The 25,599-nt window shown below is 48.7% G+C and overlaps 1 protein-coding gene across 3 annotated transcripts in view; it reads left to right on the top strand.

The window, feature by feature from the left end:
• Positions 1-25,599, top strand: part of LOC137300638 (adenylate kinase isoenzyme 1-like) — a 119,237-nt gene that overhangs the window by 86,699 nt on the left and 6,939 nt on the right. For 2 of the 3 annotated variants that reach the window (XM_067969849.1, XM_067969851.1), the window contains 4 exons: positions 4,368-4,407; positions 10,300-10,335; positions 18,051-18,214; positions 20,672-20,788. In XM_067969849.1, coding sequence (XP_067825950.1) covers positions 4,368-4,407; positions 10,300-10,335; positions 18,051-18,214; positions 20,672-20,788 — 357 coding nt within the window. Of the gene's footprint in view, positions 1-4,367; positions 4,408-9,559; positions 9,726-10,299; positions 10,336-18,050; positions 18,215-20,671; positions 20,789-25,599 lie in introns of those variants that run through there. The other variant, XM_067969850.1, reaches the window with a different exon arrangement.

Below are 25,599 nucleotides of genomic sequence, written 5' to 3'. Positions count from 1 at the left end.
TTTTGTGTAGAATATGCCCTGCCAATCAGGTCGAGTTAACCTACTGGCGCTCGTAATAAGAATTAAAATATTTGGGTAATGATACAATTGGGGAAGCTGTGTTGCGTCCCTGGAGCTTTGCATAACTCTGAACAAATCAACGCAGATGTTGGAATGGTGAGAGAGGGCTGGCAGCTTTCCAATCTCAATTGTGCCAACGGAGGGAAGAAGTGATTTGCCCAACTCACTCTTAAAAGTCCTTTATCAAGGCAAGATATTGTTATTGCTGCTCGTGTTGTTGTTGTTCAGGCCTGCTCAAGGATGGTACTGATTAGAGCCAAGTAATAATACTAGTGAGGCATGGGGGGAACCAAAAAAGGAAAGGGGGAAATGTACAGTTACCAGCTACATCCACACCGACTGACTGAGTTTGCCTCCAGCTTCTTCCCATCCTTGTGCTGCTCCTGGCTTTCACCCTTCTTTCTCTCTCTCTTTATCTCTCTCTTTCTCTATTTTACATGGAGTTACATAGAGTCTACAGCTCAGAAACAGGCCATTCAGCCCAACTTTTCTATGCCGGTGTTTATGCTCCACATGAGCCTCCTCCCACCCTTCTTCGTTTAACCCTATCAGCATGTCCTGCTATTCCTTTCTCCCTCATGTGTTTATCTAGCTTCCCCTTAAATGCATCTATGCTATTTGCCTCAACTACTCCTTGTGGTAGCGAGTTCCACATTCTAACTACTCTTTGGGTAAAGAAGTTTCTCCTGAATTCTCTATTGGATTTATTAGTGACTCTTATAGTTATGACCTCTAGTTCTGGTCTCCCCGACAAGTGGAAACATTTTCTCTACCTATCAAACCTTTTCATTATCTTAAAGTCCTCCATCAGGTCACTCCTCAGCCTTCTCTTTTCTAGAGAAAAGAGCCCCAGCCTGATCAGCCTTTCCTGATAAGTATATCTTCTCAGTTCTGGTATCATCCTTGTGAATCTTTTTTGCACCTTCTCCAGTGCCTCTCTATCCTTTTTATAATATGGAGACCAGAACTGCTCAAATACTCCAAGTGTGGTCTAACCAAGGTTCCATACAAGTTTAACATAACTTCTCTGCTTTTCAATTCTATCCCTCCAGAAATGAACCCCAGTGCTTGGTTTGCTTTTTAGTGATTTGTGTATCCGTACCCCCAGGTCTCTTTGCTCCTCTACCTCATTTAGACTCTTATTATCCAAGCAGTGTGTGACCTCCTTATTCTTCCTACCAAAATGCACCAACTCACACTTCTCTATATTAAAATTCAATTGCCAATTACACGGCTATTCTGCAACTTTATTAATGTCTTCCTGTATTTTGTCGCATTCTTCCTTTGTATTAACTACACCTCCCAATCTTTATCTCGTTCTCTCTTTCTCTATCATTATCTCTCTCTTTCTTTCTCTCTCTAACTTTCTCTCTATCTCTTCCCAAATTACTGCTGTCAGCTTCTGCCCTCTCCCGAAACACTGCTCCCAGCTTTTATCCTCCCTTTCTCTCTCTCCTTCAAAGTGCCTCCCCAACTTCTACCCTCTCCTCCCCAAAGTGCTGCTCTCTCACTTCTCCAAAGTGTTGCTTCCAGCTCCTATCTCCCCCTTCCTCTCAAAGTGCTCCTCTTAGTTTCTCTCTCTTCCTTTCCCAACCCCTCAAGATGCTGGTCGTGGCTTCTCCCCTCTCTCCAACCCGTGCCAAGTGCACTCTTCTAACCTGCCCCACCTCCCTTTCTCCACCCCCCCACCCCCCCACAAGACTGTTGCTGCCGAGCACCCCCACCTGCTGACACTCCTGCTGTGATTGATGGCGTTACACACCCTGGGCAGCAGTTCCCATGACAACTCCTGTCCACGTTGTCCAGCGGTGTCAATCACAGCAGGAGTGGCTGCTCCTGAGCCATGCTTGAGGGGGGGGCCTACTGTACAATGAGTTTGGCCCATAAAGGCCGTGGCTACTAAAGCTGGTCAGAGGTTGGGTATTCTGCGGCGAGTGGCTCACCTCCCGACTCCCAAAAGCCTCTCCACTACCGACAAGGCACAAGTCAGGAGTGTGATGGAATACTCCCCACTTGCCTGGATGAGTGCAGCTCCAACAACACTCAAGAAGCTCGACACCATCCAGGACAAAGCAGCCCGCTTGATTGGCACCCCATCCACCACCCTAAACATTCACTCCCTTCACCACCAGCACACAGTGGCTGCAGTGTGCACCATCCACAGGATGCACTGCAGCAACTCGCCAAGGCTTCTTCGACAGCACCTCCCAAACCCGCGACCTCTACCACCTAGAAGGACAAGGGCAGCAGGCGCATGGGAACACCACCACCTGCACGTTCCCCTCCAAGTCACACACCATCCTGACTTGGAAATATATCGCCGTTCCTTCATCGTCGCTGGGTCAAAATCCCGGAACTCCCTACCTAACAGCACTGTAGGAGAACCGTCACCACACGGACTGCAGCGGTTCAAGAAGGCGGCTCACCACCACCTTCTCAAGGGCAACTAGGGATGGGCAATAAATGCCGTCCTTGGCAGCGATGCCCACATCCCCAGAATCATTTATTTTAAATGCTGATTGTCTGCATCAAATGGTGAAGGGTGGCATCTGTGTGACTGGGCAGGAACAAGGGGATAAAATCACAGACACACCACTGCTTTACAGTGACTGAATATCGCAAATTCAGTTTTTATGACTCGGGGTTCTGGGATTTTCCCCGTGTTTTGGCGATTTCTTTCCGCAGTCCCATTTTCTGCATCTAATTAGCCTCACTGATGTACAGTGACTGAACGAGCCACGTTCTGTTTTTAGCACATGGGATCTTTAACCAATGTTTTATGGATTGTATTCTGCAATTCCATCCATTTTATTCCCCCACGTAAACCGTAAATCAGGGATTAAGTTCTGCTGAGGGAGGTCGGTTGAATTGCGTAAGATCAAACAGGACCCCTTCCCCCCACCCCATCATAACAGGTAGAGAGGTAAGTTGGAATAAAATAAGATTCTAATTTAAACTTGGATTTCTGGTGCCCAGATTACATTTCAGCAACTTCAGGCCAGCACACTCAAAAACTCGACAGGTGTGAGTCTTTACCTGACCGACAGTGATCACAAGGTCACTGCAGCTGAGGAAAGACAGACGGTCCATCTTAGTTCATCCACCCAGAATGACCCTACAGTCCATCCATTGCCTCATCTAACTGTTTCTTAATGGTTCCACTGTTTTCGTCTCCACCACTCTACCCTGGAGCCCATTCCATGTATTGATCACTTGTCACATGAGATAAAACTCCCTGATATCAGTCGTAAATTTGTCTAGCGCTAATTTGAACCTGTGACCCCCTTGTTGGGGTTGCCAACTCTGGTTGGGCGTATTCCTGGAGGTTTTATCACATGACCTTCTGCCTTTCCACGCTAATTGGAAAGTAAAGAGGCTCTTTATTATCCGATTGGATGATTCTTGACTGTTAGCCTTTTTTCTCATTACCAATGTTTTCGTAACTAATAAATGAAAGTGTTTAAAAAACACAATTTTTTTTAATGCCCCTATTATTTTTTGCCCATGTTGCTCGCAGCAGCGTCCTGGAGATTAACCTTCAATTCCTGGGGACTCCAGGACAATCCTGGAGGGTTGGCAACTCTACTCCTTGTCCTACTCTTACAATTTAACATAATTTTCTGGATTTGCCTTTTCCATACCATTTACTATCCGACAAACCTCTCTTCAGATCGCACAGATGTCTCCATTCAAGGCTAAAAAGCCCAAGTTTCTCCAGTCTTTCCTCATAATTCAGATCTCTAAGACTAGGGGTCAGCCTGCATTGCGTGAGCTGACTCAATTAGAGAAGGACAAAAGAGAACAACTTAAAAAGCAGGCGGGCGTCTTCCCTCCACCAAAAAAAATTAAATCAGGTGGAATGATAAAATGAAGGGTTGAGGAAGGGAGGGGATTTTTCAGTTGAAGAGTTGAGGAAGGGGCTTTTTTTTTAATTGGAAAGGACTGTAACTCCCAAAGTGCACGGCTTACGTACTGCACATGCTCAGTGAGCACACAGTTCTGCAGCAGAGGGGCCTTTGCTAGGGTTGTGTAAACAAACCAGGAGCTTGACTTAAGCACTGGCCTCCACAGCAAGGAGAGCGGATGAGACGTCTCATCGGAGGACACCACTTACGAGTTGCCTTCCTTGTCTTTTCAATTCCCTAGAGTAGTTTCTGAACCTCTCGATGTGCCACAATTTGCATGTGTTAGCACGGGCTGCGTCAAGCACCCTGCACAATAGCAGATAGATTGCAGAATTCATAAAGAAATGCTCCAGTTATTTATAGGGGGGAAAAAAAAATCCTTTTTGTTTTCTTCTGTTCTAGACTGAAGGAACTTCACCCACAGAAGAGATCACAATGTCAGGTAATGACTCATTTCGACACGAATCCTGGGGTGAAATGTTACAGATGGAAAAGTGGTTGCCTTCTTGAGCGTGTTGCAGATGCACTTTGTGATTTTACTCGGTGATTGTGTTTGCTTTAATGAACCGAGGCTGCTTTAAGAATGATTTGGATTTTCTTTTACAGGAATGTCCCCCCCTGCTGGGGGTGGGGATGGGGGTGGGTGGGTGGGGGAGGGGTTGCAGTTGCACAGGCGCCTGGAGCTCTCTGGCACCGTCCCCAGTCTGCCCTTCTTTGTGAGCGAGCCTAGATACTGAGCATCAGTGGGTTATTCGACTGTTGTGGCGGGGGGCGGTGGGGGGAACATCAAAGCCCAGCCTGATCCCGTCGTTACCTGACAATCCGCACACATGCACTTAACAAATGGAGTTGTTCCACTAACGATCGGGAGAGGGTACCCTGGCTGATTTTAACCCTCAATGGCCCAGGCGCATCGAAGCCAGTTGTAGCACTCCTGCCACAGGCTGAGATCAGGGAAGTGAGGGTGGGATGCATGTTGATTTTAAGATGGGTTGCATAAAGCTCACAGACGGACACCTCAGTGGGGATACTCTCCTTTGTAATCCTTTGGCTATTGGGTGTGCTTTGCAGTTTTGCTAACATAAGAGGAAGGGTTTGCTCCAGACAATAGCCACGTCATAAATGCACTCAAGAAGCGATGTTGTTTGCGACGCCACTCCACACAGTGAGCAACGCTGCCCTTCACCCTCAGAGAGAGATAGGTGGGACATACACCTGTATAAGTGAGGGGACGGCAGGGAACACCTAACACCGTGGAGCGGGGAGGAGGCAGGTTTCATTCTTGCACTCCACGCAAAGAAAATCCCCAGGATGTGTGCTGTTTGTTGCAGGCTAATTGTCCTCAACAGAAAAATCTTCCTTAAAAATCTATCAGTGTCATAATATTGCTGGAAAAGCTTTCCTCTTATTGCCATGAGGCGCAGAGGCTGGCCTGGAACCCCCCCACCAAACCCTCTGTTTTTGGGTGCGCTCGACTATCGAGGCCATTAAAATTATACATCACACACACAAACATATATATATATATATACACACATACATACATACACACACACATATACATCACACACACATATACACACACAATGTACACACACGTACGCACGTATACACATACACACTCATATACACATGAATGTACACGTACACACACATACACACGTACAAACATATACACATGCATATACATATACATGTATGCACATATATGCAAACGCATACACACACACATACACACACATGTACACATACACAAACACATACACACACATGTACACACATATACACACACACCCCTTCTTGGTACACTAAGGGTTAAACATGACGAACTGAGACACTCACTCACTTCTCTGATCCTCAAAGCACCCTGGGCCTCCCACACACTGGGGCAGACTTTCCTCTTATTTGGCTTGGGCGGGGCCCAGAGAGGACAATTGGGCGGGCGGGCTCGGTAACGCAATACCCTTCCCCACCTGATTTCCCTCTTTGTGTTCTGTCCAGGCCGGCCTCTGTTCCCCGTGGAAAGCTTTCCCCACAATATCATTGACACCGATAGATTTTTAAGGAAGATTTTTCTGTTGAGGACGGTTAGCCTCCAACTAAATATCGGGAAGACCGAAGCCATTGTCTTCGGTCCCCGCTGCAAACTCCGTTCCCGAGCCACCGACTCCATCCCTCTCCCTGGCCATTGTTTGAGGCTGAACCAGACCGTTCGCAACCTTGGCGTCCTATTTGACCCTGAGATGAACTTCTGACCACATATCCGCTCCATCACCAAGAATGCCTACTACCATCTCCGTAACATCGCCCGTCTCCGCCCCTGCCTCAGCTCATCTGCTGCTGAAACCCTCATCCATGCCTTTGTTACCTCCAGACTGGACTATTCCAATGCTCTCCTGACTGGCCTCCCATCTTCCACTCTCCATAAACTTGAGCTCATTCAAAACTCTGCTGCCCGTATCCTAACTCGCACCAAGTCCCGTTCACCCATCACCCCTGTGCTCGCTGGCCTACATTGGCTCCCGATCCAGGAACGCCTCGATTTTAAAATTCTCATCCTTGTTTTCAAATCCCTCCACGGCCTCGCCCCTCCCTTTTTCTGTAACTTCCTCCAGCCCTACAACCCTCCGAGATCTCTGCGCTCCTCTAATTCTTGCCTCTTGCGCATCCCCGATTTTAATCGCTCCGCCATTGGCGGCCGTGCCTTCAGCTGCCTAGGCCCTAAGCTCTGGAATTCCCTCCCTAAATCTCTCCGCCTCTCTCTCCTCCTTTAAGACGCTCCTTAAAACCTACCTCTTTGACCAAGCTTTTGTTCATCAGTCCTAATACCTCCTATGTGGCTCGGTGTCAAATTTTGTTTGATAATCGCTCCTGTGAAGCGCCCTGGGACATTTTACTACATTAAAGGTGCTATATAAATGCAAGTAGTTGTTGTTGTATATGTGTGTGTGTATCTGTGTGTGTATATGTGTGTGTGTATGTGAGAGATGTATAATTTTAATGGCCTAGATAGTCGAGCGCACCCAAAAACAGGGGTTGCAGGGAACGGTCCACCTGCCTGAATGGTCAGGCCCGAGGGGCACGTAATATTGGACCTCGGGCCTCATTATCATCAAGCCAGCGAACTGCGGACGCCTAATGGACGTCCCCAGGCAGCCCACCGGAGCAGAGGCCTCGAAGATCAGGCTGCTGTCACAGAAATGTGTCCATTTTAAGATTAAAGTTTGAAAAGCCAGCCTGTTGGACTAGGCGCTGTCAGTGGCACAGTGACACCAGTGTGTCGCTGCACTCTGCATGCAGTTATTAGAAAGTTACACACCATCTTCTACCAGTTGAGATTTAAATCAGAGAACATCTGTAACGGTGGGAGGTTTTTTTTTGTAGAGGCTTTTAGAGTCAAATTATAAAATGGTTTAAAACCACAGCTTACCACAAGTTTCTCCATCTAACTCAAGCATTTCCTGGAATAACCTCAGCCTTTAATTCTCCTTCAGGACGATGCTAAAAGTCATGTGACATTTTCTGCACTGTAATTGATTGCTGTAGGAACTGTGAACAAGGTGGGGGTGTCACACCGGGCTGTGATCTCAGCACCGCCCACATAGGCGACTGAGAGACCTGTTCCTTCACCCCGCCCCCTGTGAAGGTGCTGACTCTTACTGCCGTACAGTCACACAGGCACGGACACTCCTCCAGTACCTTGCCTAAGTGTCCATTCTTCAGGTGTGAGTCCAGACAGTAAGGGGTAGACACTCGCCTGGGCGGTAGGTACAAAATGGTATCGACCGATTGTTATACTCGCCCCCTGATATTCAGTTCTACTGAAGTCAGTGGGACTGAACGTCGGGCGGGCCATATAATGCTGAACTATTTCTTCACTCAGAGGGTCGTGAATCTTTGGAATTCTCTACCCCAGAGGGCTGCGGATGCTCAGTCGTTGAGTATATTCAAGACTGAGATCAATAGATTTTTGGACCCTAAGGGAATCAAGGGATATGGGGATCAGGTGGGAAAGTTGAGGTCGAAGATCAGCCATGATCTTATTGAATCAGCAGGCTCGAGGGGCCGTCTGGCCAACTCCTGCTCCTATTTCTTATGTTCTTGTACCGCCCAAGACACATTTCTAACCCTAAGTGTGAGCAGGAAGGGTAGCACTTTCCAGTCCAATTCGGTCCTCACCCAGTGTTCACACAGATGTACTTCCAGCAGGGGCCACTGGTTGTGAGTGGGAACCCCAGCTGACTGTGTGTTTTTTACTCTCTCTCTCTCTCTAACCTACTATAATCCTTGAACGGCGGTCAGCTAACTCAGCGCAGACCAGGAATGGAACCTGGGGGCTTTCTGCTCTGTATAACTCAGCAACACATCATGCAGTTTATTCTAATAATAAGCCACTGCGGGACACCAGCTCTGTTACTGGCCCTCTTGACAATATTGGAACAGAAGGTACAAAGTAGGAAAGCAGAGGGAGGGAAAGGATAATTTAACAGGAAGGAAGGTTTTTAAGGTTAATTGTGATGACATTACCATCACACCTAATGCACACTGTGGCCTTTGAAATTGTTACGCGAGGTTCTGGAAGAGGCTGCATAACTTTGAAGTTAATTAGAAATAAAAGAAAGAAAGAACCTGCATTTCTATAGCACCTTTCACAACCTCGGGACGTCCCAAAACACTTTACAGCCAATGAGGTACTTTTGAAATTTAGTCACTGTTGCAATGTGGGAAACACAGCAGCCAATTTGCGCACAGCAAGATCCCACAAACAGCAATGAGATAAATGACCAGATAATCTGTTTTAGTGATGTTGGTTGAGGGATAAATTAGCTACACCTACAATCAAATACCTACATAACTGTGCGGTTACGTCACCTGGTACATGTTGGGGGTTGTCGAGACGGTTCTGCTCATACGGGCGTTAAAGATAATTCAGCAACAATCCCTGGTGTTCATTGGGTCGGGCTGATTCAAAGGGCTCTGTCTGAACGGAGTGATGATCTTACAGGATGGGATCATCGCACTTGGCGAGGTTTTTGTGGGGAGGTAACGACAGGTAACTGCCTGTCAAATGCAGAGTAGTTGAAGAACTTGGAGACATTTCCGAGAGCTGTGATAAAGCACAGTACAAATGCAAACTATTTATTTTCCCCCCTTTTTAACGTCAGCGCAGTCACCAGGGGGTTAATGGCTTTCCCAGCTGTTATTAATGTGTTACTTGCTGAACCATTGCTGTTAAAGTTATTGATAGAAGGAAACAATGGGCTATTATGGGTTTGAGTGTCAAAGATTTTAATGTTTAACCAGGCTAACTTCCTCTCGAGACCGAGACTCACTCTATTCGCGAAAGACAAAAACTACCCGACTTTCCCTCTGAACTTTTCAAAGAATTTTAATTATCCCCTGGTACAAGATAACCAGTGCAGATTAGAACTAACTTAAATTATCCTCCCTCCCAGACTTTTGCGACCGACTATTTCAGGACGGCACTGAGGGAGAAATCAAAGCAGGGAGCTGAATTCCAATACTTAGTGGTTTCAGCCGAGACTTCCGGCTAAATACCGAGACTAGCAACCGTAACCATGGAAACGCATGATTCAACAGTTGCTGCTTACAGGGCAAAACAGTTGCACTGGTTAAACAGAAGGGATATGTACTATCCAGCTCTCCGTCAATAGGACCAAAAAAAAAAGCAAGCATAAAATATGGGTGTCAACTGCTCCTCCAGTTCTTCGACAAAAGTGCAGAGTATCCCTGGAACAGGTAAGGCCAGAGATAGTGGGGCAGCGCAGGCTGAAAAGGCTCACCGACGGCCTAAATTAGAGAGGGTCACTAGGCCGCCCACAGCTTTTAGCTGTGTCCGTTTTATTTCGGGCCTGGTCTGGTGGGTTTCTCAGTTTAACCATCTTGGAAAGCCGCAGGGATTAGAATGCCGATTTACGAGGAGGGACTGCAGAAACTTGGGCTCTACGTCCTTGTTAAGGGGAGAGTTGCAGAGGTTTACAGCGGTGGAGAAAAGGTTGAGGCGGGACATTACTTCAGACTAAAACCGTGACTGTAGGACAAGAGGACAGAAGTTTCGGAGGTGAGAGACTAATTTAGGGAAGATGTCAGGAAGTCCTTCGTGCGTAGCCTGATCGAGGCTTGGGATGGACTTCCGTGTAGGGTGGGAAACCAGGAGTTTTCAGGGAATATTTTGGGGGCTGCGGTTTCTTTTAGAGGCAGGAACTGGGATGGACTGTAAGCAGTTTCCCACATCTGGATCTAGCTTTTGAACATAAGACCACGACAAGTTCTAATGGGTGAGTTTAACGGCCACTTTCTGTTTAACCCGCAGACAAACTGAAAGGAAGCAAGATTATCTTCGTTGTCGGTAAGTACAGAGCTTATATGGTTTTAATAAATCGGTATACTAGTAAAATTAACTGAAGTGACTTTTTGGGGAAAGTTTTTGAATGAGTGATTCCTCACGGAAGCTGAACACCACGTAAGACTCTGCCTCGACAAGGCATGAAGGAAATTGAAGATTTCGAGGGGGCAGTGTTCTCACGTAACAAACATTAGTAAACACTGCAAGGGGGGCTACACGGGGCAATACGGTCTACACCCCTCACCGAGTGTGATACGGTGCAGCCCCTCCCTCACTGAGTGTGATACACTAGCCCCTCCCTCACTGAATGTGATACACTAGCCCCCCCTCACTGAGTGTGATACACTAGCCCCTCCCTCACTGAATGTGATACACTAGCCCCTCCCTCATTGAATGTGATACGGTGCAGCCCCTCCCTCACTGAGTGTGATACACTAGCCCCCCCCTCACTGAGTGTGATACACTAGCCCCCCCCTCACTGAGTGTGATACACTAGCCCCCCCTCACTGAGTGTGATACACTAGCCCCCCCTCACTGAGTGTGATACACTAGCCCCCCCCTCACTGAGTGTGATACACTAGCCCCCCCTCACTGAGTGTGATACACTAGCCCCCCCTCACTGAGTGTGATACACTAGCCCCCCCCTCACTGAGTGTGATACACTAGCCCCCCCTCACTGAGTGTGATACACTAGCCCCTCCCTCACTGAATGTGATACAATGCAGCCCCACCCTCACTGTGTGTAATATGGTGCAGTCCCTCCCCCACTGAGTGTGATACAGTGCAGCCCCTCCCCCACTGAGTGTGATACAGTGCAGCCCCTCCCCCACTGAGTGTGATACGGTGCAGCCCCTCCCCCACTGAGTGTGATACAGTGCAGCCCCTCCCCCACTGAGTGTGATACGGTGCAGCCCCTCCCTCACTGAGTGTGATATTTTGCAGCCCCTCCCTCACTGAGTGTGATACGGTGCAGCCCCTCCCTCACTGAGTGTGATACGTGCAGCCCCTCCCTCACTGAGTGTGATATGGGGTGGCCCCTCCCCCACTGAGTGTGATACGTGCAGCCCCTCCCTCACTGAGTGTGATACGGTGCAGCCCCTCCCCCACTGAGTGTGATACGGTGCAGCCCCTCCCCCACTGAGTGTGATACGTGCAGCCCCTCCCTCACTGAGTGTGGTACGGTGCAGCCCCTCCCTCACTGAGTGTGGTACGGTGCAGCCCCTCCCCCACTGAGTGTGATACGTGCAGCCCCTCCCTCACTGAGTGTGATACGGTGCAGCCCCTCCCTCACTGAGTGTGGTACGGTGCAGCCCCTCCCTCACTGAGTGTGGTACGGTGCAGCCCCTCCCTCACTGAGTGTGGTACGGTGCAGCCCCTCCCTCACTGAGTGTGGTACGGTGCAGCCCCTCCCTCACTGAGTGTGGTACGCTGCAGCCCCTCCCTCACTGAGTGTGATACGGTGCAGCCCCTCCCTCACTGAGTGTGATACGTGCAGCCCCTCCCTCACTGAGTGTGATACGGTGTAGCCTCTCCCTCACTGAGTGTGATACGGTGCAGCCCCTCCCTCACTGAGTGTGGTACGGTGCAGCCCCTCCCTCACTGAGTGTGGTACGGTGCAGCCTCTCCCTCACTGAGTGTGGTACGGTGCAGCCCCTCCCTCACTGAGTGTGGTACGGTGTAGCCCCTCCCTCACTGAGTGTGGTACGGTGTAGCCTCTCCCTCACTGAGTGTGATAAGAACATTAGAAATAGGAGCAGGAGTCGGCCATTCAGCCCCTCGAGCCTGCTCCGCCATTCAATCAGATCATGGCTGATCTTCGGCCTCAACTCCACTTTCCCGCCCTATCCCCATATCCTGTAATTCCCCTGGGTCCAAATATCCATCGATCTCAGTCTTGAATATACTCAACGACTGAGCATCCACAGCCCTCTGGGGTAGAGAATTCCAAAGATTCACAACCCTCTGAGTGAAGACATTTTTCCTCATCTCAGTCTTAAATGGCCAGTCCCTTATCCTGAGACTATGACCCCAAGTTCTAGACTCTCCAGCCAGGGGAAACAGCCTCTCAGCATCTACCCTGTCAAGCCCTATAAGAATTCTATCTGTTTCAATGAGATCACCTCTCATTCTTCTAAACTCCTGAGAATATAGGCCCATTTTATTCAATCTCTCCTCATAGGACAACCCATTCATCCCGGGAATCAATCTAGTGAACCTTCGTTGCACCGCCTCTAAGGCAAGTATATCCTTCCTTAGATAAGGAGACCAAAACTGTACACAGTACTCCAGGTGAGGTCTCACCAAAGCCCTGTACAATTGTAGTAAGACTTCCTTACTCTTGTACTCCAACCCATTTGCAATAAAGGCCAACATACTATTTGCCTTCCTAATTGCTTGCTGTACATGCATGTTAAGTTTCTGTGATTTATGTACAAGGACACCCAAATCGCTCTGAATACCAACATTTCTTAGTCTCTCATCTTTTTAAAAATATTCTGTTTTTCTATTCTACCTTCCAAAGTGAATAATTTCACATTTCCCCACATTTTACTCTGTCTGCCACCTTCCCGCCCACTCACTTAACCTGTCTCTATCCCTTTGCAGACGCTTTGCGTCCTCCTCACAGTTTACTTTCCCACCTAGCTTTGCATCGTCAGCAAACTTGGTAACATTACACTCGGTCCCTTCATCCAAGTCTTGATCTATAATGTAAATATCTGAGGCCCAAGCACTGATCCTTGCGGCACCCCACTAGTAACAGCCCGCCAACCCGAAAATGACCCAAAACAGTGTAATCCCCCCTCACTGAGTGTGATACACTAGCCCCCCCTCACTGAGTGTGATACACTAGCCCCCCCTCACTGAGTGTGATACACTAGCCCCCCCTCACTGAGTGTGACACACTAGCCACCCCTCACTGAGTGTGACACACTAGCCCTCCCTCACTGAGTGTGATACACTAGCCCCCCCTCACTGAGTGTGATACACTAGCCCCCCCATCACTGAGTGTGATACACTAGCCCCCCCCTCACTGAGTGTGATACACTAGCCCCCCTCACTGAGTGTGATACACTAGCCCCCCCTCACTGAGTGTGATACACTAGCCCCCCCCCTCATTGAGTGTGATACACTAGCCCCCCCTCACTGAGTGTGACACACTAGCCCTCCCTCACTGAGTGTGATACACTAGCCCCCCCCTCATTGAGTGTGATACACTAGCACCCCCTCACTGAGTGTGACACACTAGCCCTCCCTCACTGAGTGTGATACACTAGCCCCCCCCTCATTGAGTGTGATACACTAGCCCCCCCTCACTGAGTGTGACACACTAGCCCTCCCTCACTGAGTGTGATACACTAGCCCCCCCCTCACTGAGTGTGATATACTAGACCCCCCTCACTGAGTGTGATACACTAGCCCCCCCCTCACTGAGTGTGATACACTAGCCCCCCCCTCACTGAGTGTGCACCACTAGCCCTCCCTCACTGAGTGTGATACACTAGCCCTCCCTCACTGAGTGTGATACACTAGCCCTCCCTCACTGAGTGTGATACACTAGCCCCCCCTCACTGAGTGTGATACACTAGCCCTCCCTCACTGAGTGTGATACACTAGCCCCCCCCTCACTGAGTGTGATACACTAGCCCCCCCTCACTGAGTGTGATACACTAGCCCCCCCTCACTGAGTGTGACACACTAGCCCTCCCTCACTGAGTGTGACACACTAGCCCTCCCTCACTGAGTGTGATACACTAGCCCTCCCTCACTGAGTGTGATACACTAGCCCCCCCCTCACTGAGTGTGATACACTAGCCCCCCCTCACTGAGTGTGATACACTAGCCCCCCCCTCATTGAGTGTGATACACTAGCCCCCCCTCACTGAGTGTGATACACTAGCCCTCCCTCACTGAGTGTGATACACTAGCCCTCCCTCACTGAGTGTGATACACTAGCCCTCCCTCACTGAGTGTGATACACTAGCCCTCCCTCACTGAGTGTGATACAATAGCCCCCCCTCACTGAGTGTGATACACTAGCCCTCCCTCACTGAGTGTGATACACTAGCCCTCCCTCACTGAGTGTGATACACTAGCCCTCCCTCACTGAGTGTGATACACTAGCCCTCCCTCACTGAGTGTGATACACTAGCCCCCCCTCACTGAGTGTGATACACTAGCCCTCCCTCACTGAGTGTGATACACTAGCCCCCCCCTCACTGAGTGTGATACACTAGCCCCCCCTCACTGAGTGTGACACACTAGCCCTCCCTCACTGAGTGTGATACACTAGCCCCCCCTCACTGAGTGTGACACACTAGCCCTCCCTCACTGAGTGTGATACACTAGCCCCCCCCTCATTGAGTGTGATACACTAGCCCTCCCTCACTGAGTGTGATACACTAGCCCTCCCTCACTGAGTGTGATACACTAGCCCCCCCCTCACTGAGTGTGATACACTAGCCCCCCCTCACTGAGTGTGATACACTAGGCCCCCCCTCATTGAGTGTGATACACTAGCCCCCCCTCACTGAGTGTGACACACTAGCCCTCCCTCACTGAGTGTGATACACTAGCCCCCCCCTCACTGAGTGTGATACACTAGCCCCCCCTCACTGAGTGTGATACACTAGCCCTCCCTCACTGAGTGTGATACACTAGCCCCCCCTCACTGAGTGTGATACACTAGCCCTCCCTCACTGAGTGTGATACACTAGCCCCCCCCTCACTGAGTGTGACACACTAGCCCTCCCTCACTGAGTGTGATACACTAGCCCCCCCCTCACTGAGTGTGATACACTAGCCCTCCCTCACTGAGTGTGATACACTAGCCCCCCCCTCACTGAGTGTGATACACTAGCCCCCCCTCACTGAGTGTGATACACTAGCCCCCCCCTCATTGAGTGTGATACACTAGCCCCCCCTCACTGAGTGTGACACACTAGCCCTCCCTCACTGAGTGTGATACACTAGCCCCCCCCTCACTGAGTGTGATACACTAGCCCTCCCTCACTGAGTGTGATACACTAGCCCCCCCTCACTGAGTGTGATACACTAGCCCCCCCTCACTGAGTGTGACACACTAGCCCTCCCTCACTGAGTGTGATACACTAGCCCCCCCCTCATTGAGTGTGATACACTAGCCCCCCCTCACTGAGTGTGACACACTAGCCCTCCCTCACTGAGTGTGATACACTAGCCCCCCCTCACTGAGTGTGATACACTAGCCCCCCCCTCACTGAGTGTGACACACTAGCCCTCCCTCACTGAGTGTGATACACTAGCCCCCCCTCATTGAGTGTGATACACTAGCACCCCCTCACTGAGTGTGATACACTAGCCCCCCCCTCATTGAGTGTGATACACTAGCCCCCCCTCACTGAGTGTGATATACTAGCCCCCCCTCACTGAGTGTGATATACTAGACCCCCCTCACTGAGTGTGATACACGAGCCCCCCCTCACTGAGTGTGATACACTAGCCCCCCCCTCACTGAGTGTGATACACTAGCCCCCCCTCACTGAGTGTGATATACTAGACCCCCCTCACTGAGTGTGATACACGAGCCCCCCCTCACTGAGTGTGATACACTAGCCCCCCCCTCACTGAGTGTGATACACTAGCCCCCCCCTCACTGAGTGTGATACACTAGCCCCCCCTCACTGAGTGTGACACACTAGCCCTCCCTCACTGAGTGTGATACACTAGCCCCCCCCTCACTGAGTGTGATACACTAGCCCCCCCTCACTGAGTGTGATACACTAGCCCCTCCCTCACTGAGTGTGATACACTAGCCCCCCCTCACTGAGTGTGATACACTAGACCCCCCTCACTGAGTGTGATACACTAGCCCCTCCCTCACTGAGTGTGATACACTAGCCCCCCCTCACTGAGTGTGATACACTAGCCCCCCTCACTGAGTGTGATACACGAGCCCCCCCTCACTGAGTGTGATACACTAGCCCCTCCCTCACTGAGTGTGATACACTAGCCCCCCCTCACTGAGTGTGATACACTAGCCCCCCCCTCACTGAGTGTGATACACTAGCCCCCCCCTCACTGAGTGTGATACACTGTGCCTCCCCCCTCCACCATCACTAAGTGTGACAGGATGCAGGCCCAGAAAGACGGCCCCTCCGACCGTGCAGCTCCCCCTCAGTACTGCACTGAAGTGCCAGCCTGGATTTTATGCTCAAGGCTCTGAAGTGGGAATTGAACCCACGACCTTCTGACAAAGACGAGAATGCTACCACCGAGCCACAGCTGACACCAGCCTTGGGAGTGACACTAACTGGAGACTCAGATTTAGATTCTGATTTAAGATCTCGTACTAGGAATCCTGAATTCTGACTCCTCCACCAGTTTTGGGGGCCTGTAGTTGAATTTAACTGGAAATACCAGTAATGCATAAATCTCTTTTTAAAGGAATGTAGGTAACAGGTCTCCCAGTATACAAAATGTAGATGATCTACTCTCTGTCTCTCGTTTTTGGACCTACTCCTTTACTTCAGCCTCTTCCTTTCTCAATACCTTTTTGTCTCTAGCTCTCAGTCGCCATCTACTGGAACTCTCTCATACTGTCCCTCTCTGACAGTCCTCCCATCTGCTGGTATATTTCATACTGTGACTGTCTACCTTGTCTGTACTCCCCCCACCTGTTGGAGTATTTCACTCTGAACACCTGTTGGCTTCATGTACCATTTATTTTTTTGGTTTGGGGGGATGGTTTTCTCATTCCTATTTTCTTTCCCTTCCGTCCCCAAAGACCAGGTATCCCCTGTATCCAACGGAGCAAATGACCTCATCCCAGGTCACTGCCGTTCCCGTCCCCAGGAGGCCACGACTCCAGCTTCCTCCTCAGGTCTGTTTTATTGCTGAGTCGAGTTCTGCTACTTGACCTTAGCAAGAGTTTCTGTGTCTCTCAGGCGTGTTTTTTTTTAGAATTTCCCTCAGTTGACTCCCACCCTCTCCTGAAGATTCTGACTCCTTGTGGAGTTCAGTTCCACATGAATCCCTCTGCTACAACGTGCCCATTCTTTTTTAAATTTATTCTCGGGATGTGGGCATCGCTGGCATTGCCCATCCCTAGTTACCCTTGAGAAGGTGGTGGTGAGCCGCCTTCTCCTTGAACCACTGCAGTCCGTGTGGTGAAGGTTCACCCACAGTGCTGTTAGGAAGGGAATTCCAGGATTTTGACCCAGCGACAATGAAGGAACGGGTGATATAATGTCCAAGTCAGGATGGTGTGTGACTTGGAGGGGAACTTGGAGGTGGTGGTGTTCCTATTCACCCGCTGCCCTTGGCCTTCTAGGTGGCGGAGGTCGCGGGACTTGTGTGAGCCTCAATAGTGTGTGTTGTCAGGCTATTCACATGTGGGAGCCATCACACTCAGGCCTGATCCTGTCGTCACGGCCCCATGCTGAAAAGTGCAAATATGTGGGTGTTAGAGTTGGGCTGTATCAGGTGCATATGTAACCCGACACGGTTGAATAGCTCATTAACACTCGCTGTCGAGGCCCACAGATGAAGAAAGGCCATTTTGGCTACTTGCAGGGCAGGAGTGCAGAAAATTGGAATGAGAAGATATTTTTTGAAATGCATTGTGTTTGCAATGATCTTGAAACGTATCGGTAACCACAACACGGTGGTAAATTGGGGTTTGCCCGGGGCTGTCCTAGCGTTGTTTTGGTAACATGGCGTTTCATTTCACATGTGAATAGGTGGCCCAGGGTCCGGTAAAGGCACTCAGTGTGATAAGGTCGTGCAAAAGTATGGTTACACTCACCTGTCCACTGGAGACCTGCTGAGAGCAGAAGTGAGTTCTGGGTCAGACAGAGGCAAGCATCTCAATGCGATCATGGAGAAAGGGGAGCTCGTACCTCTGGTAAGTTCAACCATCATGAGATTCACTCACTAAATTTAAAAAGACATGCAACTCCCAACCATCCCCGGTTGAAAAGCCCCTTTTACTGGGTCAGCTCTGAGCATAACTTTCCTTTGTGGTTCAGTCAATTTCTTTGTAGCGGGTAGACAATCAAAATGTTAACAGTTTTAGCCAATGGCTGGTGAGAGGGTTATTTCCTCATCTTTACATTGAATTACATAAAATGTACAGCACAGAAACAGGCCATTCGGCCCAACAGGTCTGTGCTTCTGTTTATGCTCCACACGAGCCTCCTCCCACCTCTCTTCATCTCACCCTATCAGCATATCCTTCTATTCCTTTCTCCCTCGTGTGTTTATCTGGTTTCCCCTTAAATGCATCTATGCTCGTCGCCTCAGCTACTCCTTGTGGTAGCGAGTTCCACATTCTAACCACTCTCTGGCTAAAGAAGTTTCTCCTGAATTCCTTATTGGATTTATTTGTGACCATCTTATATTTATAGCCCCTAGTTTTGGTCTCCCCCACACCTCCCATTTCAACTGCATCTGTATTCATGCACAGAGTAACACAGGAGTAACAACTGCATCTGTATTCATGCACAGAGTAACACAGGAGTAACAACTGCATCTGTATTCATGCACAGAATAACACAGGAGTAACAACTGCATCTGTATTCATGCACAGAGTAACACAGGAGTAACAACTGCATCTGTATTCATGCACAGAGTAACACAGGAGTAACAACTGCATCTGTATTCATGCACAGAATAACACAGGAGTAACAACTGCATCTGTATTCATGCACAGAGTAACACAGGAGTAACAACTGCATCTGTATTCATGCACAGAGTAACACAGGAGTAACAACTGCATCTGTATTCATGCACAGAGTAACACAGGAGTAACAACTGCATCTGTATTCATGCACAGAGTAACACAGGAGTAACAACTGCATCTGTATTGTTTTATACATTAACACCTTAAATACTTTGCCCAGCTGTCATAGGGAATCAATTACCTGTTTCCCAAAGTCCCATTGTCTTCACTTTTGTATCTGGTGTAGAGAGAGCAGCTTCTATTAATCTCGGTGTCAATTTTTGTCTGGTTACACTCCAGTGAAACATCTTTCATAGAACTATACAGCACTGAAGGAGGCCATTCGGCCCATTGTATCCATACCGGCTCTTTGACAGAGCCATCCAATTAGTCCCACTCCCCCTACTCTTTCTGCATAGACCTGCAAATCTCTCCTTTTCAAGTATTTATCCAATTCCCGTTTGAAAGTTACTATTGAATCTGCTTCCACCTCCCTTTCAGGCAGTGCATTCCAGATCATAACAACTCGCTGCGTAAAAAAAATTCTCCTCATTTTCCCCCCCTTAAATCTGTGTCCTCTGGTTACTGTCTCTCCTGCCAGTGGAAACAGTTTCTCCCCATCGACTCTATTTTCCCACGTTAAAGGCGCTCTCAAAATATAAGTTATTGTTGTTGTTGCCGTGTTAAGGCTCTCTGAAAAATTGTGCCTGTTATGCACAAGATAGCAATCAATGCACCTTGCTACAAATTTCAGATCTGCCTTCGATATTCTCTCAATGCAGGAGTGTGCCCATACTGACCAGTGAAAGTCAGGGCAAATTTAACACATTTAAGCAGAGACTCACCAAGCTCCCTCCTCATCAACTTAAAATCATATAAACCCAAAGGCGAAATGTGCTTTTGTCACAGTGCTACAGCCTTAACACACACAGACACACACACACACACACACACACACACACACACACACACACACACACACAGACAGACAGACAGACACACACAGACAGACACACAGACAGACACACACACAGACAGACACACAGACAGACACACAGACAGACACACACAGACAGACACACAGACACAAACACACACACACACCACACATACACACACACACCACACATACACACAACACACACACACACCACACAGACACACACACACAAACACACACACAGACAGACACACACACACACACAGACACAGACACACACACACACAAACACACACACAGACACACACACACACAAACACACACACAGACAGACACACACACATACACAGACAGACACACACACAGACACACAGACACAGACACACACACACACCACACATACACACACACACACCACACATACACACACCACACATACACACAACACACACACAGACACACACACACAACACACACACACAGACACACACACACAGAGACAGCAGCGGGCTGTACATTACCCTGTTTGTAACCTCAGTTTTACATGGGGATTCAGGTGGCGGCACTCTCTCTTTCAAATCCTGTGTGTTTACTGGGTTGCTGGTGTATCTTGCAGGGATTGTGGAGTAAATAGAATGCATTTTTATTTAGCCCCTGAACCTGCATATTGAGCCTCTTCTGTAACTGCCTCCTTTCTTCAGGAAACTGTCCTGGACATGCTGAAGGACGCCATGATTGCCAAGGCTGACGTCTCGAAGGGCTTCTTGATCGATGGCTACCCCCGAGAGGTGAAGCAGGGGGAAGAATTTGAGAAGAAGGTACAGGATTTGTGACGTGGGGGAAGGGGGTTAGAGGCAGAACTCTTGGAGCCCTGGTCTGATTCTTCTTTGTTTGGCTCGAGGTCATGTGGGTGGCACCTTAGCTTTTAGAATTGATTGCGAGAAGCCAGACTCGACTATTCCAATGCTCTCCTGGTCGGCCTTCCACCTTCCACCCTCCGTAAACTTGAGCTCATCCAAAACTCTGCTGCCCGTATCCTAACTCAAACCAAGTCCCCGTTCACCCATCACCTCTGTGCTCGCTGACCCCGGCCCGAGAACGCCTCGATTTTAAAATTCACATCCTTGTGTTCAAACCCCTCGATGGCCACATCCCTCCCTATCTCTATAGGCTTCATATAGTGACACCACTATTCCCGGCCAGAATGGAGATGACTGGGTAATTCCCCCTGGAGACCGCACTGCTGTAAGTGACTGGGATTGATTTTACGCACATGAGTTCTGTTGGTTGCAGCTCGTAGAGACTTTTTATAAATAGACAGTAAATAGACCTTGTTTACTGTAAAATAAACTGTTTGGCTGCAAATCCTGCCAGCAGTAAGTCCCACCCAGCCTTCAACCCATTGGCTGACGTAGTGGTGTCAATAGGCACGTTGATCTCTGTATCCCTATCGCTCCGCCATGCCTTCGGCTGCCTAGGTCCTCAGCTTTAGAATTCCCTCCCTAAACCTCTCCACCACCCTACCTCTCTCTCCTCCTTCAACTCGCTCCTTAAAACCTACCTCTTTGTCTAAGCTTTTGGTAACCTGTCCTAATATGTCCTTAAAAGGCACAATATAAATCAAGTTGTTGTTCTTATAGTCATGAGTCACTTCACTGTGACTTCTCACAGACATTCTCGTTTTCATTCTCGCTCTTTGACATTGTCTGAGGAGGAAATTGCAATGGCCCCTCCTGGTTGAACAGCCTGCTGTGGGTCAGCGTCTAGGCTCAGCCGTTAAGAGTAGCAGCCTGGGTACTGGGAAATGGCTGGTGCCTGTTAAACTGTAACCCGCTGTGCCCAAATGGGACGCAGCAAGGGCAAAACCAGTTGAGAGATTGGTGCTGATGGTATTGCAGAGATTTCTGATCGTCTGGTCTGATACACAATCTGCTACTTGGAAGATGCCTGAAAGCATCCACTTTTACTCAGGATTTGATTAAGGAATGTAAATCAGTGAAGCAGGCAGGCCGGGGGGGGGGGTGATTTTGACTTTGGGCGATAGTATAAAACGGGCGAGATCAATTCAGCCGCCTGTTATACATTCTATCCTGAAGACTGATACATGACCAGGTCAATCAGTGACACATCAAAACATGAGGGGACATTGCTGAAAGAGCCAGTCCCACAGCCCAAGACCAGGCAAACAAATCAACTTGTTTGTGGAGCTGTAAGAGTTTCATAGTAAACAAAGTGCTGTATTACCTGAAAACAAAATCCTTCAAACCCTAACAGAAGATGTCTTTATACAGTTATTGCTAAAATAGTGACTGGAGTCATTGGGGATGATTTTGACTTTGGGCGATAGTGTAAGAGGGCGATATTGGATCAGTCGCTCGTTATACATCTCTCCCCATTTACATTTCCATTCAAGTCACGGAAATAATCAGGAGAGGTGTGTGTAACGGGCAGCTGAATCAATATCGCCAGCTTTACACTATCGCCCAAAGTCGAAATTTCCACCCCCTACCCCCCGCGGAGTGGCCGGACTCGCTCTGTAGCAAAGGTGCACAAATCAGGATGGCAGATAGTGACTGAGATCCAACACTTGCAAACAGGTAAATCATTAAAGCAACGGTGGCCACAAAACAATTCAGACAGCTGTTGGAATGCAGGAGCCTCTGTTTATTTATCACATCCAATACAGCGGCAAACAAACATCACAAGGCAGGATTTAGTGGAGGTCAAAAGAGTTGACTGTTTTGGGTAGAGAGTGGTGAAGGGGCGACACTTGAAATGTTAACCTCTCCTTTCTATTTCCGAATGCTGGAGGACGTGACGTGTGTTTCCACAATTGTCTGCTTCACTTTAAAGACTTGGGTGTTCCTGTGATAATAAAGTAGAATTTCTGTCATATTTGAATATGGAGATTGCAACTGAGCTAATTGCAATAGGAATGTAGAGATGGTTTGTGGAAATCGTTTATAAGTTGGGAAAACTTGGATAATTGGGATTTGATTTTAACCTTGTGCAAATTCTGGATAGAGCTGGGAGGAGATCTTTCCCCTGAAGCTGTGAGTGATTCAGTGATGTAATTAAACAAGTGTGAGATGATACAGCTTTAAAGGAAAATTTATAGTACAGTGTTGCCAACACTTATGATGTCAAATGCCTTAATACATGTAATTCTCCCTCTGTTTTATCCTTATGCACGTTAAAGCAATGGTGCAAAACCAATAATAGCTTTGTGGAAGTTGGCAGCCCTGATATAATTGCACTGTGTTACTCCGAGTCAAATGCACAGATACTGTGCTGCAATAATTCACTGGCTCCAGTCTTCAGTTCGTGTTTCTCTCATGCTTATTAATTTGGTGTAAAATTCATTACTTCTACAGGATAATGAAGAGGGATTGTACCTAAGTTCTATGGGAGGGCATCTTATGTTTAAGCAAAACCATGGCTTCATTACACAGCTCTAAGAAAAGATTCCTGGAGCGTAGGTTTAGAATATGAAGATAACATACCTCTTTTATCTCCCTGAAGCTACGTCCCTAACGTTGTGACAAACATGGCGGTGGGTCAGAGCACCTGGCAGCACCACAGAGTGACAAGTCGTGGGGTTCATGTTTATGACCTCTTCCCCCCCCCACTTCCCTCACTGTGAGAGGATGTGCAATGCAGGCCACCGGCAAAGGAGAGAATCTGGAGGCTGATTCCACTCCTGCCAGCAACCTTGGCAGTGGGCTTAGCTCCTTCTCTGACGCAGCTGGTTTGTGGGCCGGGGAGTCGAGGAAATGTGGAGTCATCTTGTCCTGTTTTATTTATCTAGTCCTGGCCAGATTTCTCCTCTTCTCTCTTTCCCTCTCCCCACCCCTAACCCCCCCACCCCGCCCTCCCTAAATTCTTATTTCAGTTCAGTGAATGGGAGGTGGAATGAGTGAGTCTGTGGCCCCGGAACAATCTCACCCAGCTTACGGGGGGGGGCTCAGTTTCGAATGGTTGAAAAGTAGGAGCAGAGCCGTTCCCTCTGTTGGTAACAAGGGTTGTGGCTGGTCTGACTTGTTCCTGGCAGTTTATATTACCTTACTAGAGTTGCCCGCGCATGTGACGTACTAAGCAGATTGCCAGGAATCTGTTGCAAAACAAAGCTCAAAATATCCATTACATGATGCCATACACACCTTCAATCTAATACTTTCATGATCTGCATTGTTCAACCTCCAACCCAAAATCTCAACAGTGTTCACCTGACAGTAAGAATAGTTATTTCGAAATACAGTTTGGTGTGTGTGTTGTGTGTGTGTTTGTGTGTGTTGTGTGTTGTGTGTGTGTTTGTGTGTGTTGTGTGTGTGTTTGTGTGTGTTGTGTGTTGTGTGTGTGTTGTGTGTGTGTTTGTGTGTGGTGTGTGTATGTGTGGTGTGTCTGTGTGTGGTGTGTGTTGTGTGTTGTGTGTGTGTGGTGTGTGTGTGTGTGTTTGTGTGTGTTGTGTGTTTGTGTGTGTTGTGTGTTGTGTGTGTGTTTGTGTGTGGTGTGTGTATGTGTGGTGTGTCTGTGTGTGGTGTGTGTGTGGTGTGTGTGTGCTTGTGTGTGTGTTGTGTGTGTGTTTGTGTGTGTGTTGTGTGTGTGTTTGTGTGTGTGTTGTGTGTGTGTTTGTGTGTGTGTTGTGTGTGTGTTTGTGTGTGTGTTGTGTGTGTGTGGTGTGTTGTGTGTGTGTTGTGTGTGTGTTTGTGTGTGGTGTGTGTATGTGTGGTGTGTCTGTGTGTGTTGTGTGTGTGTGGTGTGTGTGTGGTGTGTGTGTGTGTGTTTGTGTGTGTTGTGTGTTTGTGTGTGTTGTGTGTTGTGTGTGTGTTTGTGTGTGGTGTGTGTGTGTGTGGTGTGTGTGTGGTGTGTGTGTGCTTGTGTGTGTGTTGTGTGTGTGTTTGTGTGTGTGTTGTGTGTGTGTTTGTGTGTGTTTGTGTGTGTGTTTGTGTGTGGTGTGTGTATGTGTGGTGTGTTGTGTGTGTATGTGTATATGTGTGTGGTGTGTTTTGTGTGTGCGTGTGTGTGTGTGTGTTGTGTGTGCGTGTGGTGTGTATGTGCGTGTGGTGTGTATGTGTGTATGTGTGTGGTGTATGTGTGTGTGTGTTACCCACAGAAGGAAAACAGGAGCGGTGGGTTTGAGGCTGGTGTTTGTAAATTGTTCCCTCTCCAAGTCCTGTGGGCACGACAAGCTGAGGAAGAGGAGAGGGGCAGGGGGTGGAGGCGAGCTGCCCATGGTGGTTGGAGGAGGGTTGGATGGCATCGTGCCAGGGACAGTGTGGGAAGGAGGAGCTGCATTGGGCCAGGGCCGAATTCCCTGTGAGGCAGTAGGGGGAGTGTTTTGCTTCTCGTGGGGAGGGACATTACAGAAGGTAGGTTCGTGGCTCGGGGTGGGGGGTGGGGGTTAGTGCTGAGTTGCTTCTGTGTGAAGGTCTGAAAGAGGCACGGGTTGTTTGTCAGTGAGGACAATTTGCTTCTCATTGTTTGGGGGGTGGGTGACTCTTTGCTCAGAGGGCAGGAATAAGCGAAACTTGCTTTGGGGTTGGGGGGCAAGCTTCAGTTCAGCAGGGATTTGTTCTTTACAAGGAGAAGGCCAAGAGTGGGAGTTGTCCTCAGTAGGAACGGGGTGACA

Source organism: Heptranchias perlo, chromosome 31, assembly GCF_035084215.1.
Source record: "Heptranchias perlo isolate sHepPer1 chromosome 31, sHepPer1.hap1, whole genome shotgun sequence".
Taxonomy (NCBI): Eukaryota; Metazoa; Chordata; class Chondrichthyes; order Hexanchiformes; family Hexanchidae; genus Heptranchias; species Heptranchias perlo.
The sequence above is the reverse complement of the archived record's forward strand: the minus strand, read 5'-3'. Positions and strand labels throughout refer to the sequence as shown.